The following is an 18,868-nucleotide window of genomic DNA, read 5'->3' on the forward strand; positions in this document are numbered from 1 at the left end:
AAAGCATCCAAGCTGCACAGCACAAGGAAGGAAAAGCTTCTGCTGTTTTACAGGGATCTTTACATTCTACCATCACTCTTTCAGCAATGTGTGTTTAAGAACCAAGTCACGGTCTGCCTTTGGTGAAAACCCCAGAATTCACCCCAAATCCAGTGTTGCAACACACAGCTTTCCTTACACCTTGCATGTAAACAGCCTCCCAGCCATGCAGGAACCTGCAGACAAGCCAGGAGAACACCACATGCTAAAAAAGTAGGTGGAATTCCCTGCAGACAGGGAACTGCACAGTTTTCCCTAGAACAAATCACTGCCAGTGGTTTTCATTGCATGATCTGGGCAGGTTTCAAAGAGTTAAGTAATTCCTGAACTCATTCCCACAGCTGTGACAAAAGCTGTGTCTCTGCTTAGACAGGCCCACAAAGAGGTCACCTCCTAACACAGCAAGTACTCCACCATGCCCTGCACATCCTTATTTTGCAGGTGGGAATGAGTGATGGGCAGATTTGAACACAAATTCCTCCCAGATTCCTTCTCCAAGCAGAGCAGGGACCATGGCCTGGGACAGTGAGCTAAACATTCTCGTCCTGAGAGCAGTAAAGATGGTTTTCTTCTTACAAAGTTTCCCCTGTTTTCCAGGGTGCATTACAAGGCAGCAGAAAAGGTTGAGGACATACAGAACATATAGAAAGAAGGCTTGGGATCCCAAAATCCCTGTTCAACACTCAGCATTATCCCAGGCAGGTCTGAGGGCTGACAAGGTTATTTCTTGTCAGAGAGAGTATTAAGGGCAGCAGAGTTCCACATCTTTACAGACAAGGGGCAACACCCCACCAAGTGTGGGAGGCACAAGCAGTGGAAGGGGAAGTCAGATGGAAATGCTCCCTCCACGAGGGGATGGAGCTACGCCAACACGAGGGCAAGGCAGGAGGAGGAGGGAGCCAGCCCCACTCAAACCTGGGTGCTCCTCCCCAGGTAGATGTGCTGAGCATCAGGAATCAGTACAGCCTTCAGGAGAGAGGGAAAGATACCCAAGGCTACATCATTTACCTGACAGGCACAGGGATGTCCAAGCTCCACGGATATCTACTGCACGGTGATGGGCCACTGGCTCCAACAGCTCACAGTGGCTCCAGCCACACCACCAGCTTATGGGGTCACCATCTCACCAGCAGAATTTCCACACTGGTACCTCTACTGGAATTTCTACACTGTCAAACCATTTGTCTTTACACTCAGTAAAAGCCTTGTTTACTTCCACGAAGACGACAAAAGTCATCATATTTAAAAATCTGGCAACAAAATCCCACATGAAAATCACACCGGCTCCAGCCCAGATCACCCCACAGACCCGACAGGAAGCACTTTTTTCCCCTACCTGAAGAGTTCCCTGACTTCCCTGACAGTGGCCTGGAAGGGGATGTTTCGGACCAAGATCTTGGAGGTCTTCTGCTTCTTGGCAGTTTGTTTCTTTCGGGAGGGTTTCACAGCAGGCCTGGGGAGGCAACAGCAAGGGCAGGTGAGGACCACGGGGCAGCAAAGCCCCCTTTGCACTGGGGCTCCTTCAGGATTTGGAATGTGGAAAAATGAGGCAGCTGGCTCACACTGACACCCTCACTCCTGGGAATGTCATACAGCACACCAGGAAGGAAGGAATTGCACTGATTTAAACCCCACATCTGCAAATGAAGTAGTCCATCTTCAACCCCAGTTGTGGTCCTGGACTCATGTTTTCCACTAACTTTTGTTCTGACACCAAATCTTGTCCATTCAACTGTCAAAGAGAATGTACTAATTGATATATTTTAAAAAGTTAGCTTAATGTAAGCCAATTTTGATTCTTTTTCTTCCTGGCTTATAAAACATCAAGTGAAATTTTGTAACAGAGTATTAATTTTTTTACCTCTAGAATTGTATTGCATTTGGATGAGGTCAGAATTTACCTAATACAAAAGACAGCAGCTTATTTCATAAAGCAAAGCACTTCACATTGAGGGCTGGATACCTGCTGAAGGGATTTTAAAAATCAAAATGGATAAAAATGGTTTATTAAAGAACTGAAATACAAAGTGCAGACAGGGAGCTGTCAGGCAGCTTCTGGTCCCCAGGAACCAGATTTTCAAACAAATTTTGACATTTAAGATATACCACCTCCAGTAGGGTTTCCAAAGGGCCTAAAGGACAGTGTTTAGGTGCCAACACTCACCTTCAAACATCTGGATTAATTTTCAATTTTGCATTTAGAAGTCTGTACTGAATAAAAACTAGGAAGAAAACCCTAAAAATCAAGATTCTAATTTCAAGTAAACTCACCCACAATTAACCATCTCCTCTGCACTTGACTGACCAAAGAAAAGAAGGTAAATCCAAATTTTTTTATCAACCAAGAAACCTGTTTGTCTTGATTTGATCAGAATTGGCAGCAGAACATCATTCTTAAGCTCTTGTTTTCTCAGAGGAACTAGGGCAAAAGGTTTCATTACTTAGAAAATATTTATCTTCAAGAACTTTTTAAACCCACTGGAACTTGGGCTATAGTTGGTTTTGCAATGCTGAGCAAAGCAGAGGGTTTAGAGGAACCTTTTCCTTGAGCATGGAAGGAAACTCTGTGCTTGGTTCTCACTTTGAGCTCCTTTTTGGGGTCCCACTACAGCTACTCATCATTTCTTTTTTTCTTTTCAAGCCAAACTGACTCTGAGTAAAGCATAAAGCCTGATGTGTTCAACAGCTGGAGCACTACTGCTCACATCCCTCATGATGCAGATGCCAGGGAAGAAGGGAAGAACCCACCAAGCATTAGTGCAGCTTAAATATAACCCTGTTACACAGGTGAGACATGAGCTTTACCTGATAGCTCTCTCTGAGAGTTTCACTTCCAGCTTATGGCCATCTACAGAGCAGCCCTAGAAGTTAAAACAAAGAAACAACAGAAAAAAAATATAGTTAATGTAAATAAAGTAATTGAAAGTCAAAGTCACAACAGCTTCCAGGACATAAGCACAGCATTTCAAATCTTGCTTTTTTCCCATCTAGTCCCCCCCCTTCTCCCAACCAAAGCTTTTCTCTGCTGAACACTGGTCATGCTTCCCATGCCCCAAAACCTCCCAGAGTTCAGCCTCTTTCCTAATCATCCCTGACAGGGCACAAAACATGCAGTGGGCACTACACTGGGAACCTGGAACCTGCTGCCCAATCCCTGCCCAAAATACCCATTTTCCTCTCAAAAGGATGGAGCATGTACATTTATCCCAAGACTATCCAGGCTGTGGAATGTGAAATGACCACCTGGTGAAGGTGGGACTCATGAGTTCAATGGGAGTCATTGAACATGCACAGATGAGACAGTAATTCCTTCAATCTCCAGCTGTCTGGCCCATAATATCCAGGTAGTGTGGACCAAACACTTGGATGTTTTATTTCTATCATTCATTCCTTCAGAGGGCCCGTGCCAAATCCCATGCCATGGAGAAGGCAGGAGGAGGTTGGAAGACCCTGAAGCAATGGCAGAGTCACAGAGGGTAAAGTCAAACTCTGCAGCACTAATTAAATACTAAGCAATGTCTGTTCTCCCTATGAGGGAGAACCTGGGTCTCTGGCCCTCTGCAAAGGGCATCTTGCAGAAAACCTCATTAAATTTCAAATTCGTTACATTTCAATCACTGTACATCTTCTGCCACCTCCACATTGGATCAGCACTAGGAAACTCTCTTCTGTGTGGTCTTCTTCCTTTACAAACCTCTTTCCCTCACAGACCTGACCCTTTCTACAGGCTTCTCCACCTGCCCAGTGCACCTCATAGCACTGACATCCTCAGCTCCAGTTTGAACTCTAAGGTTCATCCAAGTCCTTGCCCACCACCTCTGCAAAGAATTCCAGGCTGGGAACACTTGAGCTCACCTGGAGCTGGCGTAAGGCTTTCTGGGCACTCTCTGGCTTCTTGTACTCCACAAATCCAAAGCCCATGGAAAGCAAAGTGCCTGTCAGAAGAGAAAGGGGACTCTTTAAGCTACCAGGAAACAGGGATGGTATAAGGTGTAAAAACAAAACAGGAGCAAGTGTTGACTGCCCAAACTGGGGGGACAGAAACTTAATACCCCAGGCAAAGGCCAACTTGCCCATGTCCTGAGGCTCCTCATGAGCACCCCTGGCTGATTTGTTCTGAGCAAGAACAGCTGGTTTTGGTGCTGATGTCAAAAAGGGGATAATCAATGCTGCACACAGAACAGATTTTTTGCTTTGCAACATTTCAGTGCAAAACTTAAATAAAACACTGAGTCCCACAAAGAAATTGCTGACACAGATAGGAGAAAGTGATCCCATTATGGAGGCACAAATATTCCCTAAACCTGATTGGGCAGCTGCCACTTCCACAACAAGGGAGAGGACACCAATTCCATCCCTCCTCCACAGCAAATGTTTGCATCGCCTGCAGCCACACCAGTACAGGAGCCATAATTAAGGTATGATTAATAATGAGGGAAGGAGAAGTCCACAAGTGAAAACATAACACCCAGTTTCCAACTTCACAACCTCAGTGGTATCAGACTGCAGGGGTGACCCACAGGGACAGAAGGGGAGCTCTCGGGCAGGTGGTATGAGATCAGCCCAGACTGGGATGTTGCTGTCTGGTCATGAGCACACCAGACACACCAGCAGTACTGAAGAGTTTGCTTTATTTCTTTTTCTTTCACTGGATCCAAGTTTTTAAGTACCCCATGTCAAGGCAAAATCTCATAAAGCTGTGCAGCTCCCAGAAAGAACACACAGCCCTTCCAGACAGTGCTTGCCTTAATCCAACTCTTCCCAGTCCAACTGCCTGGAGAGTGAGAGCAGTCAATGCAAGAGCACAGCCACTTGTCCCTGCAGCCTGTGGGGCTCAGGGCTGGCAGGCAGAAGGCAAAGGAAGCCCACTCAGCCCAGCACTCAGCCAGACACCCTCGAGGATCCCGGCCCTTCGTGAGGATAACGCGCGTCGTGCGCAGTTAAATCCTGGCGGGGCACCGCTTCCTTTCAACCTGCATCCTGCTCTCTTCTGGGATTCTGAAGGAGTCTGCCTTCTCTATCTCAAGAGAAGGCCAATTGAGCTTAACCTCCTAGACCGAACCCCAGGGTATGTTTGGTTGCTGCTTTCAGCCATTTCAGCAGCAACACTTCTAGAAACACTAAAGATTTTGCCAAGGAGAACACAAATGCTCAGCCAGATGAATGCTAAAGCAATGCCACACCTGAGCCCTCAGCAACCAGCCAAGGGAAGGAACTGAACAGCAACATCTAGAGTACCTGCTTTGTCTTTCTTCTTGGATATTGTGCAGCTCTTCAGGGCTCCCACTTTGGAGAATGTCTGCAAGGAATTTGGACACGTGATTCAGTTCCCTTTGTCACAGGCTTGCAGCTCAACTTGAGTGACAACGTGCCCCTCTTCCACAGCAGCACACACGTGCAGGCCCACCTCCCCCAGCACACACCTGACAAGCAGTCACTGCAGCTCAGCCTTTCTTACAAAATTATTTCTGTACAAATATACACACACACACTCTCTAAAAGATTGTTAAAGAAATCACGATGTGTTCCCATAAACCCTCTACCACTCCTTAGAAACAGTGCAGAGATCCGAGATGGCACTGGAGCAAAACTGAATCACAAGATGCCCTCAGGCAGGTAGAGATCTTAGGGGTGGGTGACTTCTGTGATGTCCCCAAAAATTCACCTCTTTCCAAAGATAAACTCTTTTTTTGACTTCTTTGTAAAACTACAGCCAGAAGGTAAAAAAATAGAAGAGGGGACAAGCCCCAGTCCTCCTCTGAACATTTACATTTGTCCCCAGACCCAAAGGGACCAGGGTCTCTACACAGTCTCACAGTCCCAAGGCAGAGGAATACAGGTTCAGGATGGACTGACACTGCTCCAGCATTCTTGGGTCATGGAATGTGGCGTTTTACACAGCTACAAAAACTGGCAGAGCTGAGAATTCCCAGTTGCTTTTCCCTACTCTGCTATTAGCATCCCACATGGCTTTAGTAATGCTACACTCTCTCCCAAGTGCTTTGCTGAGGCAAAGCAGCACAGACAGCTCAATGGCAGGAGAAGCTGAGATGAGAAGCACATCTCTGAAACCATCCTTTATTTATTCATTGCCTTCACACACAAAGCAGTATGAGGAAAATGCCTATCCCAAGGAGAAGCATTACAGAAAGCATGGGAAACGAGGAGTCTTAAAAGATTTTCTACTGCCTCCACCTGTCCCAAGGTGGAATTAAACCCCACCAAAACAGTTTCAGATACATTTGTCTTAACTGATGCCTGAAACTTCAAAGTGGATATTCCCAGTCCTGGTATAATCATGTTTTCTCATCTCCCACTGCAATTTAACTGCTTTAAACACTATATCCTCATGGCTCACCTCCTTCAGCGTGTCTTCTGTGGTGGCAAAGTTGAGGTTTTTGATGAACAAGGTACACCCAGGAATGTTTTCTTCTTCCTCCTCTTCCTCTTCTTCCTCCTCTTCTTCCTGTGCCGCTGCTTCTCCTGAGTCCTTTAGAGCTTCACCTGAAACAAAAAGGATAAACCAAACTTTGTAAGATGAAACAAAGTCAAACTTAGGGGGAGCTTGCCCACTCAAATTCTGAGGGAGCCCCTGGAATGGGGAGAAAGAAGGGAAGATCATGTCCTTGCAGTGGGAAATCACCCAGACTAAGCATACATTGTGGCCTGACATGAGCAGGGAAACACTACAGGGCCCCACAGCCTGTCAACAGCAAGTTGGACAAAGTTCTTACCTGGTACCAGCCCTGCTTCATCCTCCTTTTCTGGAACCTCAACCTTTTTTTTCTGAGGGGCTGGGCTTAAAAAGACACCCATTGGAGCCCATTCCAGATACAATGGCACAGAATGAAACTGTGAAGAGAAGACAGGAAAGAAATGAAGGCTGAAGGGCAAGGCCTGAAGAAAAACCTCTGCTCTCAGCCTCATTTTCATCTCGCTCTGTAATGAAAAATACCAGTGGAAAAGCTGAGTAGCTTTTCCAGCTGGTTAAATTCTTTCACAAAAGGATCCAGCCTCATGCAGGACCACAGTCTACCATGTATTACACTCCCGTGTCATGAAAGGGAAAAGAAACCCTCTAAACATGTCACAGCCCCCTCCTCCAGCCATCCTCTGCAGGCTGAACCCTGTTTAGCCACTGCTGCACGAGGATGCATCAGGCAACTCCCCGAATCCAAGGGACAGAGGGTAACAGCAGCGGCTCTGGGACAACTCGCTTCCCTCAAAACTCCCACCCCCCTCACACAGCAAGCACTCCCTCCTGCAGCTTCCCAAGCAGCCACAACCCACACTCTCCAGGCAGCCGCCTCACCCTGGAGTAGGCCAGCCTGGTGAACGCCTGCTTGGCCTCTGTTGGCTCCAGGAACTCCACGATGGCCGTGATTCCCCCCTCTGGCAGCAGCACCCGGCCCAGGCTGCCGTGCTGGCCGAACACGTCCTCCAGCTCCGCCGCGCTCGTGCCGGCCGGGAGGTTCTTCACCAGGATCACCGTCCTGCTCCGCTCTCCAGCAGCCTGGAGAGTTCCGTGGGGAAAGAAAGGGAAGATGTTGAGGTGCTGGAGCAGGTGCAGAGAAGGGCAACGAGGCTGGTGAAGGGACTTGAACACAAGTCCTATGAGGAGAGGCTGAGGGAGCTGGGGTTGTTTAGCCTTGAGAAGAGAAGGCTCAGGGGAGACCTCATCGCTCTCTACAACTACCTGAGAGGAGGTTGTAGGCAGGTGGGGGTTGGTCTCTTCTCCCAGGCAATCAGAGTAGGACAAGAGGGCATGGCCTTAAGCTGTGCCAGGGGAGGTTTAGGTTGGATATTAGAAAGAAATTCTTTACAGAGAGGGTAATCAGCCATTGCAATGGGCTGCCCAGGGAAGTGGTGGATTATCCGTCCCTGGAGGTTTTTAAGATGAGGCTGGACGTGGCACTTATTGCCATGGTCTAGCAACTGTGGTGGTAGTGGATCAAGGGTTGGACTTGATGATCTCAGAGGTCCTTTCCAACCCATCTGATTCTATGATTCTATGATGGGATTTAAAACTGCGAACTCTGACAACTGTCTAACTGAAGATTTCAGATCCAACACACCATGGTCTCTCACTCCACGCCACCCCTTCCCAGGGTCCAAGAGGGCCAACAGCCATTTAGGAAACACTTCCTGTAAGATCCACACCCCAGTACAACCTCCCTGTTCCACAAATGCTCGTGTGTGGAGGCTTCAGCTCCAGATCCACCCTGATATGGACACAGGACTCCTTCCCTGACCATACTAAAGCCATCACATTATGGATTTCAACCATCCTGAGGGCAGCTGCGTTTTCAAACGGATATAAGATTTCCTAAGGGTTCAATCCTGCAAGATGGTGAGGATTTAATTACGAGTTTCAGAGAGAGATGAGGACACTAGGTCTAGAAGAGGTAGGTCCACATTGCTGCCTCCAGCTGAGCATCTCACCTGACTGAAGGAATCCAGGCTGACTCCGTTTTCAATGAGGAACCGGCGAATTTCCTGGACCAGCTCGGTTTCTCCCAGAGCAACTCTCACTGCCACGCTGTCTTTACTCTCCTGCAGGCAAGAATGTCAGTCACCTGCTGTTCCTGCTGCTCCAAGAAGCAGATGTAAAGGAAATGTGGCAGAAAGCTTAAAGGTAAAATGCTCCAGCTCCTCTGAAGCTGCTGGAAGTTTTGCTGTCGGAATCTGAACACTTCCCAAAGCAAAACAAAGTTTCCAGGAAGGAACTGAGCTTTCAGGTGTAAATTCCCATCAATTGCTGGTTATGTAGAAACACAAAATTCAGGCACGGAAAAGCAGAGTGGGAAAGAGGGCTGGGAGTGTCACTGTCCTAGTGACAAAGGGATTGATGGGCTCAGATCCCACAGAGGTGCTACAGCACCACAGATCTCTCAGCCTCATGGAAGCACAGGGGCTTTTGGTGCACAACAAGACCAGGACACAAGGAAACAGGTAGGAAAGTGATCTCCCACCCCAGCTGATGAATAACCCAACTCACAGGATCCAGCACTTGGCTTTTGGAAGCGTTGTACTTCTGGGCCATGGCATCAGCCACAGCGTTTGTCCCCACAAACAGCGTGTTCCAGTTGTGAGAGCTGCAGAGACAAACAAGGGCCAGGTTCAGAGTCCCTTCTTCCACTGAGGTCTCTCTAGTTCATACTCCCGGGAAAAAATAGCTTTGAATGCCACCATGAGCAGCCAGAATGAAGAGTCAGAGAGAAAGAAGGGTGGAATATCCTTAGAGAATTGACAGGATGAGGGAGACATGTCTGGAGGGTAAACAGAGAGGCAGCAGTGCAGAAAGCTGAGCTCTTCTTCCCTAGACCTCACTGGTCACAGCTCTGCAGCTGCAGCTGGGAGTTCAGGTGTTGGCTCAGAGGAACACACCTTTCCAACTGTTTTCCTGAAACCACAAAGCCCATGCAAGCAAGGTTGCATCTCTTTCCCTTTAAATCAGAAAGTATTGGCCACTTCTTTCAAACTAATTTGTCATACAGCAAGATAAAGTTCCTACAAGTTTTAGAAATACAGGTGGCCAAGTAGAGGAGAAAGACCCAACTGATCTGAAACCACCACCCTGAAGAATTACAGACCAACTTTTATTAGACACCAGAGAAATAAACTCATACACAAAGCCATTCAAAACCCTGTTTTTCTCAATTTCTGCTGCTCACTGAACTACTGGAACAAAGGACTCACGTGGGTAAGAGATAAAGGAAACAGAGCTGCACAGCAAATGCTTTATTGACTCTGGGAATCTATACAGCCCTGCAAAGACCCCACATGCATTTCTGCCACTTGGGAATTTGGCAGGTTGTGTTGTACCTGGCACTGTTGGCTTTGTCCTTGGCCTCTTTGCGCTTTTTGTAGGAGGAAGATTCTTCTGCATCCCCATCTTCGATTTTTTCCTTTTTGATCGTGGATGGTAAAAGATGCATCATCCTGCCCTAGAAGACAGGAAGAAGAGGTCCAGCAGCTTTGAAATAACCCACAGAAGTCCATGAGTTAAGTAGAGTGGAGGAAATTTTCTGGCACCTTTGCTAGTCAAACAGCCAAGGGAAACACAGCTGCAAGTCAGAGAGGCCACATAAGAGACAGACTTGGAGCTCTTTCCCCACCTCTACCAGGATTTTAGTACCTGCAAGGCTGTTCAAACCAAGCTACTCTACCAAAAGCACCTGTGTTCCCATACAGCACAGCAGAAGAGACTCAACCTGTGCAGCAAAGCACAGAAGGAAGCTCTTGGCCATGTTAGTAACAAACATTCCCAGCAGCTGCAGTCCAACAGCACAGGAAAACCATCAGTTCTGTACCTGGAACACCTGCCCATCCAATTCTGCAAAGGCCTTCACTGCATGCTCAGGAATCATGTAGGTGATGAAAGCAAATCCTTTGGGCTTCTTGGTCAGTCTGTCAATAGGGAAATGGATCTCCGAGAGGGGCCCTGCAGGAGGAAAGGCTTTATGGTGAGAGATGTCCCTGAACAGCCACCACACAGGATCACAGAATCATTTAGGCTGGAAAAGAGCTCTGAGATCACTGAGTCCAACCTGAGACCAACCTCCACCTTGTCAACTAGATCATGGCACTAAGTGTCATGTCCAGTTGGTTCTTGAACACCTCCAAGGATGGTGACTCCACCAGCTCCCTGGGCAGTCCTTTATAATGTTTAACAATGCTTTCTGTGAACCCTGATGTCCAATCTGAACCTCTGAAGGGGATGGGAAGGGTTACACTCTGAACTGGCATCTCCCAGTCACAGCCAGGGATGAGGGAGCCAGGGAGGGCAGAGCAGCTCTGGATATTGCACAGGGTGTGTGGTGAGCCACCAACCTGAGCCAGGAGCTGCAGGTTGACAAGGTGGGCCCAACAAAAGCACTCCAAGCCTGGTTGTGCAGCTCATAGGGCTCTGACACATGACACAAACCAGGCAAGCTCTGAGCAGCTGCATTTATCTTCAGTCTTAGTCCTCCCACAACCTAACCCTCTCTGCCCCCAGGACACTCAAATGCAAAGACAGCCTTAAATCTGTTTAAATTCAAGGTAGAAAAGGGAAACTCCAAGCTTTCACCTGCCATTCCAAACAAACTTGGGGTGTACCTCAGAGATTCACCTCTTACCTGCAGCATCTATAAGTCTCCTGCCAAGCACACCCCACCACACCAGGCAACAAAGATGATGAGAGCTGGGCCATATTCAAGAGATGTGGGACATGGAGCTTTGTCCATTCACACCCAGCACGAAACCCCCTGTGTTTACAAAGGAAAGATGTTGCTCTGCAAGTTTCAGTCCCAGGGCAAACACTCACCATACTTTGAAAAGATCTTCTCCAAGTCCTCCTCGGTGCTCGTAAAGGGAAGATTCCTGACAAAGAGTCTCCCTGATTCAGACAAGTCCTCTTCCTCCTCATCATCCCTCAGCCTTCTCTGCCATGGCTGGTTAGTGGGTTTTGCTGGAACAGTTTCTTTTGGGGTGTTCCTGCATCGGGAAACCTCAACACATCGTCCACCTGAGCAACAACCACACACAGAGGCAAGTTAGGTGTTTCCCAAGGCCATGGGCAACCAGCATCAAGGCACAAAGAGCCCAGGGTTACAGCAGTGACACAATAAATTACAATCCCAATCCCACAAGCTCTGAGCAGGACTCTGCCTGATTTAAAAAAAAAAACAAAACAAAAAAAGAGGTGGTGAGGGCTACAAGAGATCAGTCCTCATAAAAACCAGGTTATCAACAACCCCTCAGTCTCCCTTCCTTTCAGGGAGCTCCAGCCCCTCTGCCTGTGCCAGCCAGGCTCCTGAGCAGCTGTTCCCATTCTGCATGTGGTTTTTGCAAATGTAATTTCAGTAGTTCCACTAAGGCCAGGCACAGGTCTCAAGCACAGGCTTACAGAACTGTTTGTACAAATCCCAACCAGACTGAAACAACATCACTTTTATCCCAGGAACAAGATACACCTCGAGCACAGGACAAAACACGAGGGCCCAAGAGGAACAGGCACAGTTCAGTCACTTCCTCCTGACACAGCACCGGGTTTATCCCGTGTGGGCTGAGCAGAGGAACCACCCCCACCATCTGCCTGGGAAAAACTGAACAACAGGAGATACTCCTACAGTGAACACTCCAGCAGCTGAGCACCCTGCCAGTGGCATCAGCCAGAACAAGGAGGAACAAACAGCCCTTACCCATGTATTCTTTTTTTCTCTTCAAGGCCCTCTGCACTTCTGCTTCACTCTTCAAGTCAACAAAGATGTAACCTTGGAGGAAGGAAACGTTCAACTGAGCATCATGTGGGGAACATACAGCCACTAATTGGCTAATTAAGGGTGAATTGGGCTTTCTCTAATATAGATTCCTATAGATAAAGCATTCAGCTCCCATTAAAGTTTCGATCCAGCCTCAAAACGGCCACGTCCGACTGGAAGGCTGCCTTTTAAAAGCTTATTCTCTACATACAAATCAAAGAAGCCCAACTTAACAGCTGAAGGAGGCTTTTACAGGTATCTACAGGAGGAAATAAAAGGTGCATCTGTTTTTAGGCTATTAAAGGAAAAGAGCACATAGCAAAGCTCCCTGACAACTCCAAGAACCTGCTCCAAACTCTTTCACAGGCACCTCCAGCAGCCACAGCCTGTCAGGAGACCCACCTTGGCTAAAGGCTGCCCTGCAGCCCATAAACACAGGTCAGCACAGTCCCTGGGTGCTGCTGCAGCTATCCTGGGGGAACAGGCCTTTCCTTGGCATGGTTTGGGACGTTTAGGAAAATTCTGGAGGCAGATCCTGCAGCTACTCCTAATGGAGCACAGCCAACATTAATCTGCCCCAGGCATCCTATGGACAGCAAGTAGGGCAGGAGAGCTGCAAAGTCACAGAAAGGTCTGGAATAATCAGGACACAAGCCAGTGCTTTGAAACTGCAGATTAAAAGAGCAGATAAATAAGACTGAGATGTCCCCTAACTCACAGGTCCACCCCCCCTTTCACACATAGACATTACCTGAATTCTTCCCCTGGGTGTTTTTTCCTATCCTAACTGCCACTGGCTTCAGAGGCAAGAAGAAATCACGAATCTTTTCCTGTAGGAAGAATTAAAATGATCTGAATAAGTTCTCAGCTGCAGGAAGCAGCAAGCTGCAGACTTAGGTTTTTATATCCAGTATAAAAAACACCCCATGCAACAAAACGTCGCTGCACAAAGCCAGTTCTAAAGTTTCCCTGACTGCCCACACAACCCTCAAAACTGCTCCATAAGTGAAAAGTCTCTGCAAAGATCATGTTGAGAACCCCCCTGAAGCCTCCATCCCCAGCTGGGTAACAAAACTTGCCTCAGTGATGTTCGAGGGGGCACCGCGAAGTTTCACTGTGAACGGGGTGCTGGCTTCTGCTGACCTGCCTTGGTTCTGCACACAAGGTTGGGGAAAATAAAGGAAAAAAAGCTGAATGAAAGAAGAAAAATCATGGCACAACAAGCTGGTCTTGTCCAACAAACAGGAGGCTGAAGAGTGGGAGGGAATATCGAGAGATTCTCATCACCACAACAGCCTGGGGGGCAGGTTGGGAGGCTGAGACAGTCAAACCCCATCACTGACACTGAGTTCTGCAGGACAGCATTTTCTGCAGACAGGGATGGACACAGGGGAAAACAGGAAAGCCTCTGAAAAAAGGCACTAGCAGCACTTGTTTGGAAGGCTGATCTTTAGGAATTCATTCCTAAGAAGAGATTTTTTTAATGGCTCTCACCCAGTGAGCCAAACCAGCTGGTACCTAGAGGGTCCTGCAGCCTTCAGCTCACCCCTGGAGAGACTGACAGACACATACTACCCATAAAGCTCCTGCTTTAGAGAAGACAAAAGTCTAATTCAGCTGTACCTCTACTGTAGATCCTTTTTTCTTCTTCTTCTTCTCCACTGGTGTCTCTTGCTGTGTGTGTTGGGCTTTTACCTTCCCCTTTTTATCTGTGCTGGTGCCAATGGTTTCTGCAATGCCCGAATCCTCCTCAGTCTCACTTTCCTCTTCCACCTCCTCCTCAGTATCTGTTTCTTCCTCTGTACTGGACGAGGAGGAAGAATCCTTCACCACTTTAGATTTCAGGTACTCCATATCTGAGAGGTCTTTGCTGTTAGCTGCCTTCTTCCCTCCTTTCTTTGCTGCTGGGGAGGAGAGACCAGAGAAGTTTTGCACACAGATGCTGCTGCTCTTTCCCCAGCCAGAGAAAAGCTGAGAACTGGCACAATCATGACAATCACCTTCCTCTACCCCTTCCATGGGAATGAAAGGCTTGAGAACAGCAGAGCAATTTTATCTCAGCACTTCCAGGCTGACAATTTGGATCACTGTTTTTCAAAGCAACAGTTCATGTATAAAACAAATTAGAGAGGAGATGGAGGAACTCCATGACAAGGGATTTTGTCACAATTTTAACTAAATACTCCAAGCAGACCACAGAGAAGGTTTTAAAATGTTCAGTTTAGTTTTGCAAGGAGAAGGACAGAGGAAGCTGTTCCCCCAAAACACCCCTCCACCCCTTGCCAAGTCACACCTACACCTGAGTCACCCAAAGGGAGAAGAGGAGCAGCAGGGAAAATGCTGTGCACTCCAACAGAACACCATAAGGAAATATCATGTAGGGAGGGAGAAAGGCTCCAAAACCACACCCATCACTGCTGCAGGGACACTGGATTCTAAAAGACATATACTAGACTGCAGTCCAGACTTCCCAGTCTTCTAAGTTAACCCACTACTCCAGTTTTCCTTTCAGGATCCAAAATACTGAACTCTGTCCCTTCCCATCAACTCCAACAGGGCCCAAGCACACACCATTTCCAGAAATATGCAATCAAAGGCAGACTAGACAAGTTCACAGACAGGTTATTAAATAAACAGAAACCAAATCCAGCTCTGGAAATCCCAGGGATGAAAGTAGCTGCAGGTTAGGAGAGGATTTAAGGGAAAGGTGCAGACTTTTTGCCCCGTTCTCTTCCCTAACACTGCCCTAAGGACCCAGGGGCAGGCACAGATGCTTAATATCAGAAAATATCAGAAAAAGCATTTCCCACATTTCCCCAAATTTGGGAAAACAACCATACATCCCCAGCACACAGAATGAGCATCATGCTTGAGGAACCACCTTCCTTATTGCAGTGTCTCTGTGTGGAGGAAGGACTCTGATTTGGGTCCTGTCAGCACCTCTGTCCTCACAGTCACCGTGACCAGCACAAGCAAAGGGTGACAGCTCCTTTTGGTACCTTTAGTTTCCTCCTCATCTTCAGAGGGCTCATCCCCATCCTCACTCAGCTCCTCAGACTCATCTGAATCAAAGTTGAGATAATCAGCTGCTGCTGTTGGTTTGCTCTTCTTGGGCTCCTCTGGCAAAGTGTCATTAGCCCAAGTGGCCACCTGAGACCGTTTCTGGTGAACCACCAAGAACTCCTGGAATTTTTTATCTTCTTCCAGCTGTTAAAAAAAGAAACAAAGCAGATAAGCTGTGAAGACAGACACAGGAAAGCTAGTAGTGAGTTTGAAATAAAGATATCCCCTCATTTCCAGCAAAGTAAAAACAGAAGTCCCTTAAGGACAGCTCAGTTTACACTGACAAGGTGAGCCCTTAAAGTGATTAAAGTCTTCATAAGATCTCTCATTCCTACTCTTTTTTTTATAATTCATTTTTAGAAAGTATTTTAAAAAAGAAAATGAAACATAAAAAAGAGCAAAAAATGTGGAAGCTAAATGTGAAAAATCTTGCACATGGTTAAAAACCAGAAATGTCAAAATAGGATTGTCCTGGATGCAGTGTGTGGTCATGTGGGAGTAGCTGACAATTAAAAGACTGGACCTCAGTGTTGGGGCTGTTAAAATGAGGGGTTTTTGCAGTAGAATTGGACTGTCACAGCCTGAGTTAATAGCATGAGAAGGAGTACAGAAAGGAACTATTCAACTCTTGCTGTTAATAGAAGCAAGAATGTAGGGACTGCAATTCAACCTCAGCTCACCTCCTTCAAGTTATCCGTGGGATCTTTCTTCTTTTTATCCTTGGGGAAAAAAATTAGAAAGGCTTATTAGAAGCACAGCCAATTTCAGGGAACATAATGGTCCAGGGAACAGAGATCCCAAGGCAGAAAATCCCAGAACCAGGACTCCAACATCCACTGTCCCAGCTGTTCTGTCCCCTTCTCCACACACCAGGCCAACCTTCTCTCTGCCACATCACTGACACACCTCAGAGCCTCAAGGGATCAGGCAAGACTCACTTTCTTTGTGGCTGCAGGAGCTGCACTTGCCACAGGCTTCTCTGCCTGTTTTTCTGAGGCAGGAACCTTCTGAGAGTGTTTACTCCACGCTTTGGGTTTTGAAGGGTCACCAAAAGACTTGCATAACTCCACCTGGAAAGAATCAGATCTCTAATTAAACACATGTTCAAGAGTCTGCTTCTGTAACTGCTGGATAACTTCACTCAAGAATCTTTATTGCAACCCTGATGGGAGGGAGGGTGTGTGCAGGAGAACAGGTAACTTCATACAGATGTTCATTTTAAAAGCACAGAGCTACATGTTCAATCATGGGAAACAATCAAACAAGGGAAACACTTTGTTTTGCTCATTTAAGCCGAGTCATATCATCATATAATCCTGGAATGGTTTGGGTTGGAAGGGACCTTAAAGTTCATGTTGTTCCAGGGACATGTTCCACTAGCCCAGGTTACTCCAAGCCCCATCCAACCTGGCCTTGGACACTTTCAGGGATGGGGTAGCCACAGCTTCTCTGGGCAACCTGTGCCAGGGCCTCACCACCCTCACAGGGAAGAATTTCTGCCTAATACCCAATCTAAACCTGCCCTCCTTCAGTTTGAAGCCATTCCCCCTTGTCCTGTAACTACAGTTCCCGATGCAAGTCAAGTCAAATAAGTTATCCTGTTTATTCTGAATCATTCTCTATCCAGAACAGCAAGATTTGAAATGAAAAAATGAGCTGAAATTCAAAATTTCGGATTATGACAGCTCAAAATCTGACTGTGCTGCTCCAACCAGCCCTGAAATCACTGCTAAGCACAACCACAGCCCAGCTGAACTCAGCACCTGCTGAGACTCCAGCAATGAGAGCTGGCACCAGGCTTTGCTGCTTTACTGCAGAGACCTTCACCTTCAGGCTTTCCTGACCCCAGCTATTCATCCCTAAGACCTCCAAAATCTTCAACACCAAACCTTCTTAAGAATCCCAAGGAGATAATTTTTCAGCACCAACTCACCGTGATCCTGGAAGTGTCTATGAAGCTTTTGTTGAAATGCTTCAGGGCCGTTTGAGCTTCATCTTCAGACCTGTAGCCAATGAAGCCAAATTTCCTGAACTTGCCATCCTTGGTGAACTTCAAGCAACAGTCAGTCAGTGTTCCAAAGGCAGCAAACAGTTTCCTGAAGCGATCCTCCTTCATCTGGGAAAGAGGAAGGACAACGCGAAGGGAAGTCAGCCATGGAAAGGAAATACAGAGATGCTTTGTGGACAAGTCCAAAACAAAATGTTCTCTATCAAAGGGCTTCTGAAGGGCTGTAGGAACCACACGGTGGAAACCAAATCCCTTCACCCCTCCATGGACAGAGAGGGAACACGGTGGGATCCTGTGGAGGACCTGACTGGGGCAGAGCAGCACAGGGGGCACCTGTACCCACCTCCTAGACACCGAGGGAAGGGCAATGGTCACAACAAGCTCTGCTCCCCCACCCTGAGGGGCTGCCAGCTCCCCTGCCCTGGGGCACCTCCACACGCTGCTTCCAGCCCCCGAGGGCACCTCCTTGACCACTCCAGGAGCTCTCCCTGCCCAACGTCCCCCACCATCCTACCCCCGACGGAATCCCCACGCTCTCCCAGCACATGTCCACAAAGTCTTATTCCCCCAGAGCCCCTTCCGCCAGGACATCTCGCTGCTCCCCCATCAAAACATCTTCCTCTCCCCATCCCGAATCAAGAACGTTCCCTGCCGGGGAGGGTCTTCCCGCTCAACCCCGTCCCCACCACACAGCGGAACTCCTTCCCCTCTCGGTGCCTCTCCCTGACCGGGAACCTCCCCGCGCACCCCCCTCCCCTCTCGCTGCCTCTCCCTGCTCTCCCACCCTCCTCGCCCCGGCGCGTCCCCTCAGACCCATCTCTACCCCCGCCACACCCCTTCCACCGGCCCTTTCCGCAGCCTCATGGCGGTCTCACCCCATTGGGGAGGTTCTTCACGATAAGCCGCGACATGTCAGCGACAGGACCCGAGGGGAGGGGAGCCCGGAGCACTCGGACCCGCCGCTCTCAGCGCCGCGCACGCCGCGCCATGGGCGCCGCCATGTTCCCAACGGGTCACGTGGGCCGGGGGGCGGCGGGACCCGGATGTTGGTCCTTAGCAACGGCCCCTTAGCAACGGGGCCCTGCGGGGGGCAGGGGGAGCATCGCTGGGGCACCGGGGGACAGCGACAGGCGGCGAGGGGGGGAATAGGGCGAGAATCCCTCTGATCACCCCCATCACCCCCAGGTTTCCCCGAGGTCCGCGGCTGTGGTCCCCCGGCCTGCCTGCGCTGCTCGGCGGGGCCGCAGGAGGGAGCTCGGCGCCCGCCGGTTCCGGCTCCGGGCGGCCACGGAGCCGAGTTCCCACCGGAGCTGTTGCTCTTGACCGAAGGGAAGCCGCAGTCCCCTGCCGCTCTAAAAGCCACGAAGGAGCGAGGAGGGAAGGGGGACGGAGGGTCTGGACCAGAGAGGCTGTGGCTGCCCCATCCTTGGAAGTGCCCAAGGCCAGGTTGGACGGGGCTTGGAGCAACCTGGTCTATGGAAGGTGTCCCTGCCCATGGCAGGGGGTGGAATGA

General features: G+C 48.6%; 1 protein-coding gene across 1 annotated transcript in view; it reads right to left on the reverse strand.

The window, feature by feature from the left end:
- Nucleotides 1–18,365, reverse strand: part of RBM19 (RNA binding motif protein 19) — a gene marked incomplete at its 3' end in the record, with an annotated part of 55,935 nt that extends 37,570 nt beyond the window's left edge. Inside the window, exons 1-21 of the mRNA XM_027696722.1 lie at nt 18,231–18,365; nt 17,281–17,463; nt 16,286–16,417; nt 16,028–16,066; nt 15,284–15,491; nt 13,908–14,188; nt 13,364–13,438; nt 13,036–13,114; nt 12,225–12,296; nt 11,348–11,548; nt 10,353–10,483; nt 9,865–9,986; nt 9,038–9,134; nt 8,482–8,592; nt 7,352–7,552; nt 6,774–6,891; nt 6,398–6,543; nt 5,278–5,338; nt 3,895–3,974; nt 2,845–2,900; nt 1,376–1,492 (exon numbers count right to left, since the gene is read on the reverse strand). Of these exons, the coding sequence (XP_027552523.1) occupies nt 1,376–1,492; nt 2,845–2,900; nt 3,895–3,974; nt 5,278–5,338; nt 6,398–6,543; nt 6,774–6,891; nt 7,352–7,552; nt 8,482–8,592; nt 9,038–9,134; nt 9,865–9,986; nt 10,353–10,483; nt 11,348–11,548; nt 12,225–12,296; nt 13,036–13,114; nt 13,364–13,438; nt 13,908–14,188; nt 15,284–15,491; nt 16,028–16,066; nt 16,286–16,417; nt 17,281–17,463; nt 18,231–18,266 (2,546 nt within the window). The remainder of the gene's footprint in view (nt 1–1,375; nt 1,493–2,844; nt 2,901–3,894; nt 3,975–5,277; nt 5,339–6,397; nt 6,544–6,773; nt 6,892–7,351; nt 7,553–8,481; nt 8,593–9,037; nt 9,135–9,864; nt 9,987–10,352; nt 10,484–11,347; nt 11,549–12,224; nt 12,297–13,035; nt 13,115–13,363; nt 13,439–13,907; nt 14,189–15,283; nt 15,492–16,027; nt 16,067–16,285; nt 16,418–17,280; nt 17,464–18,230) is intronic.
- Between the last annotated feature and the right edge of the window lie 503 nt (nt 18,366–18,868).

Source organism: Neopelma chrysocephalum, unplaced genomic scaffold (assembly GCF_003984885.1).
Source record: "Neopelma chrysocephalum unplaced genomic scaffold, ASM398488v2 Primary Assembly neopelma1_116, whole genome shotgun sequence".
Lineage (NCBI taxonomy): Eukaryota > Metazoa > Chordata > Aves > Passeriformes > Pipridae > Neopelma > Neopelma chrysocephalum.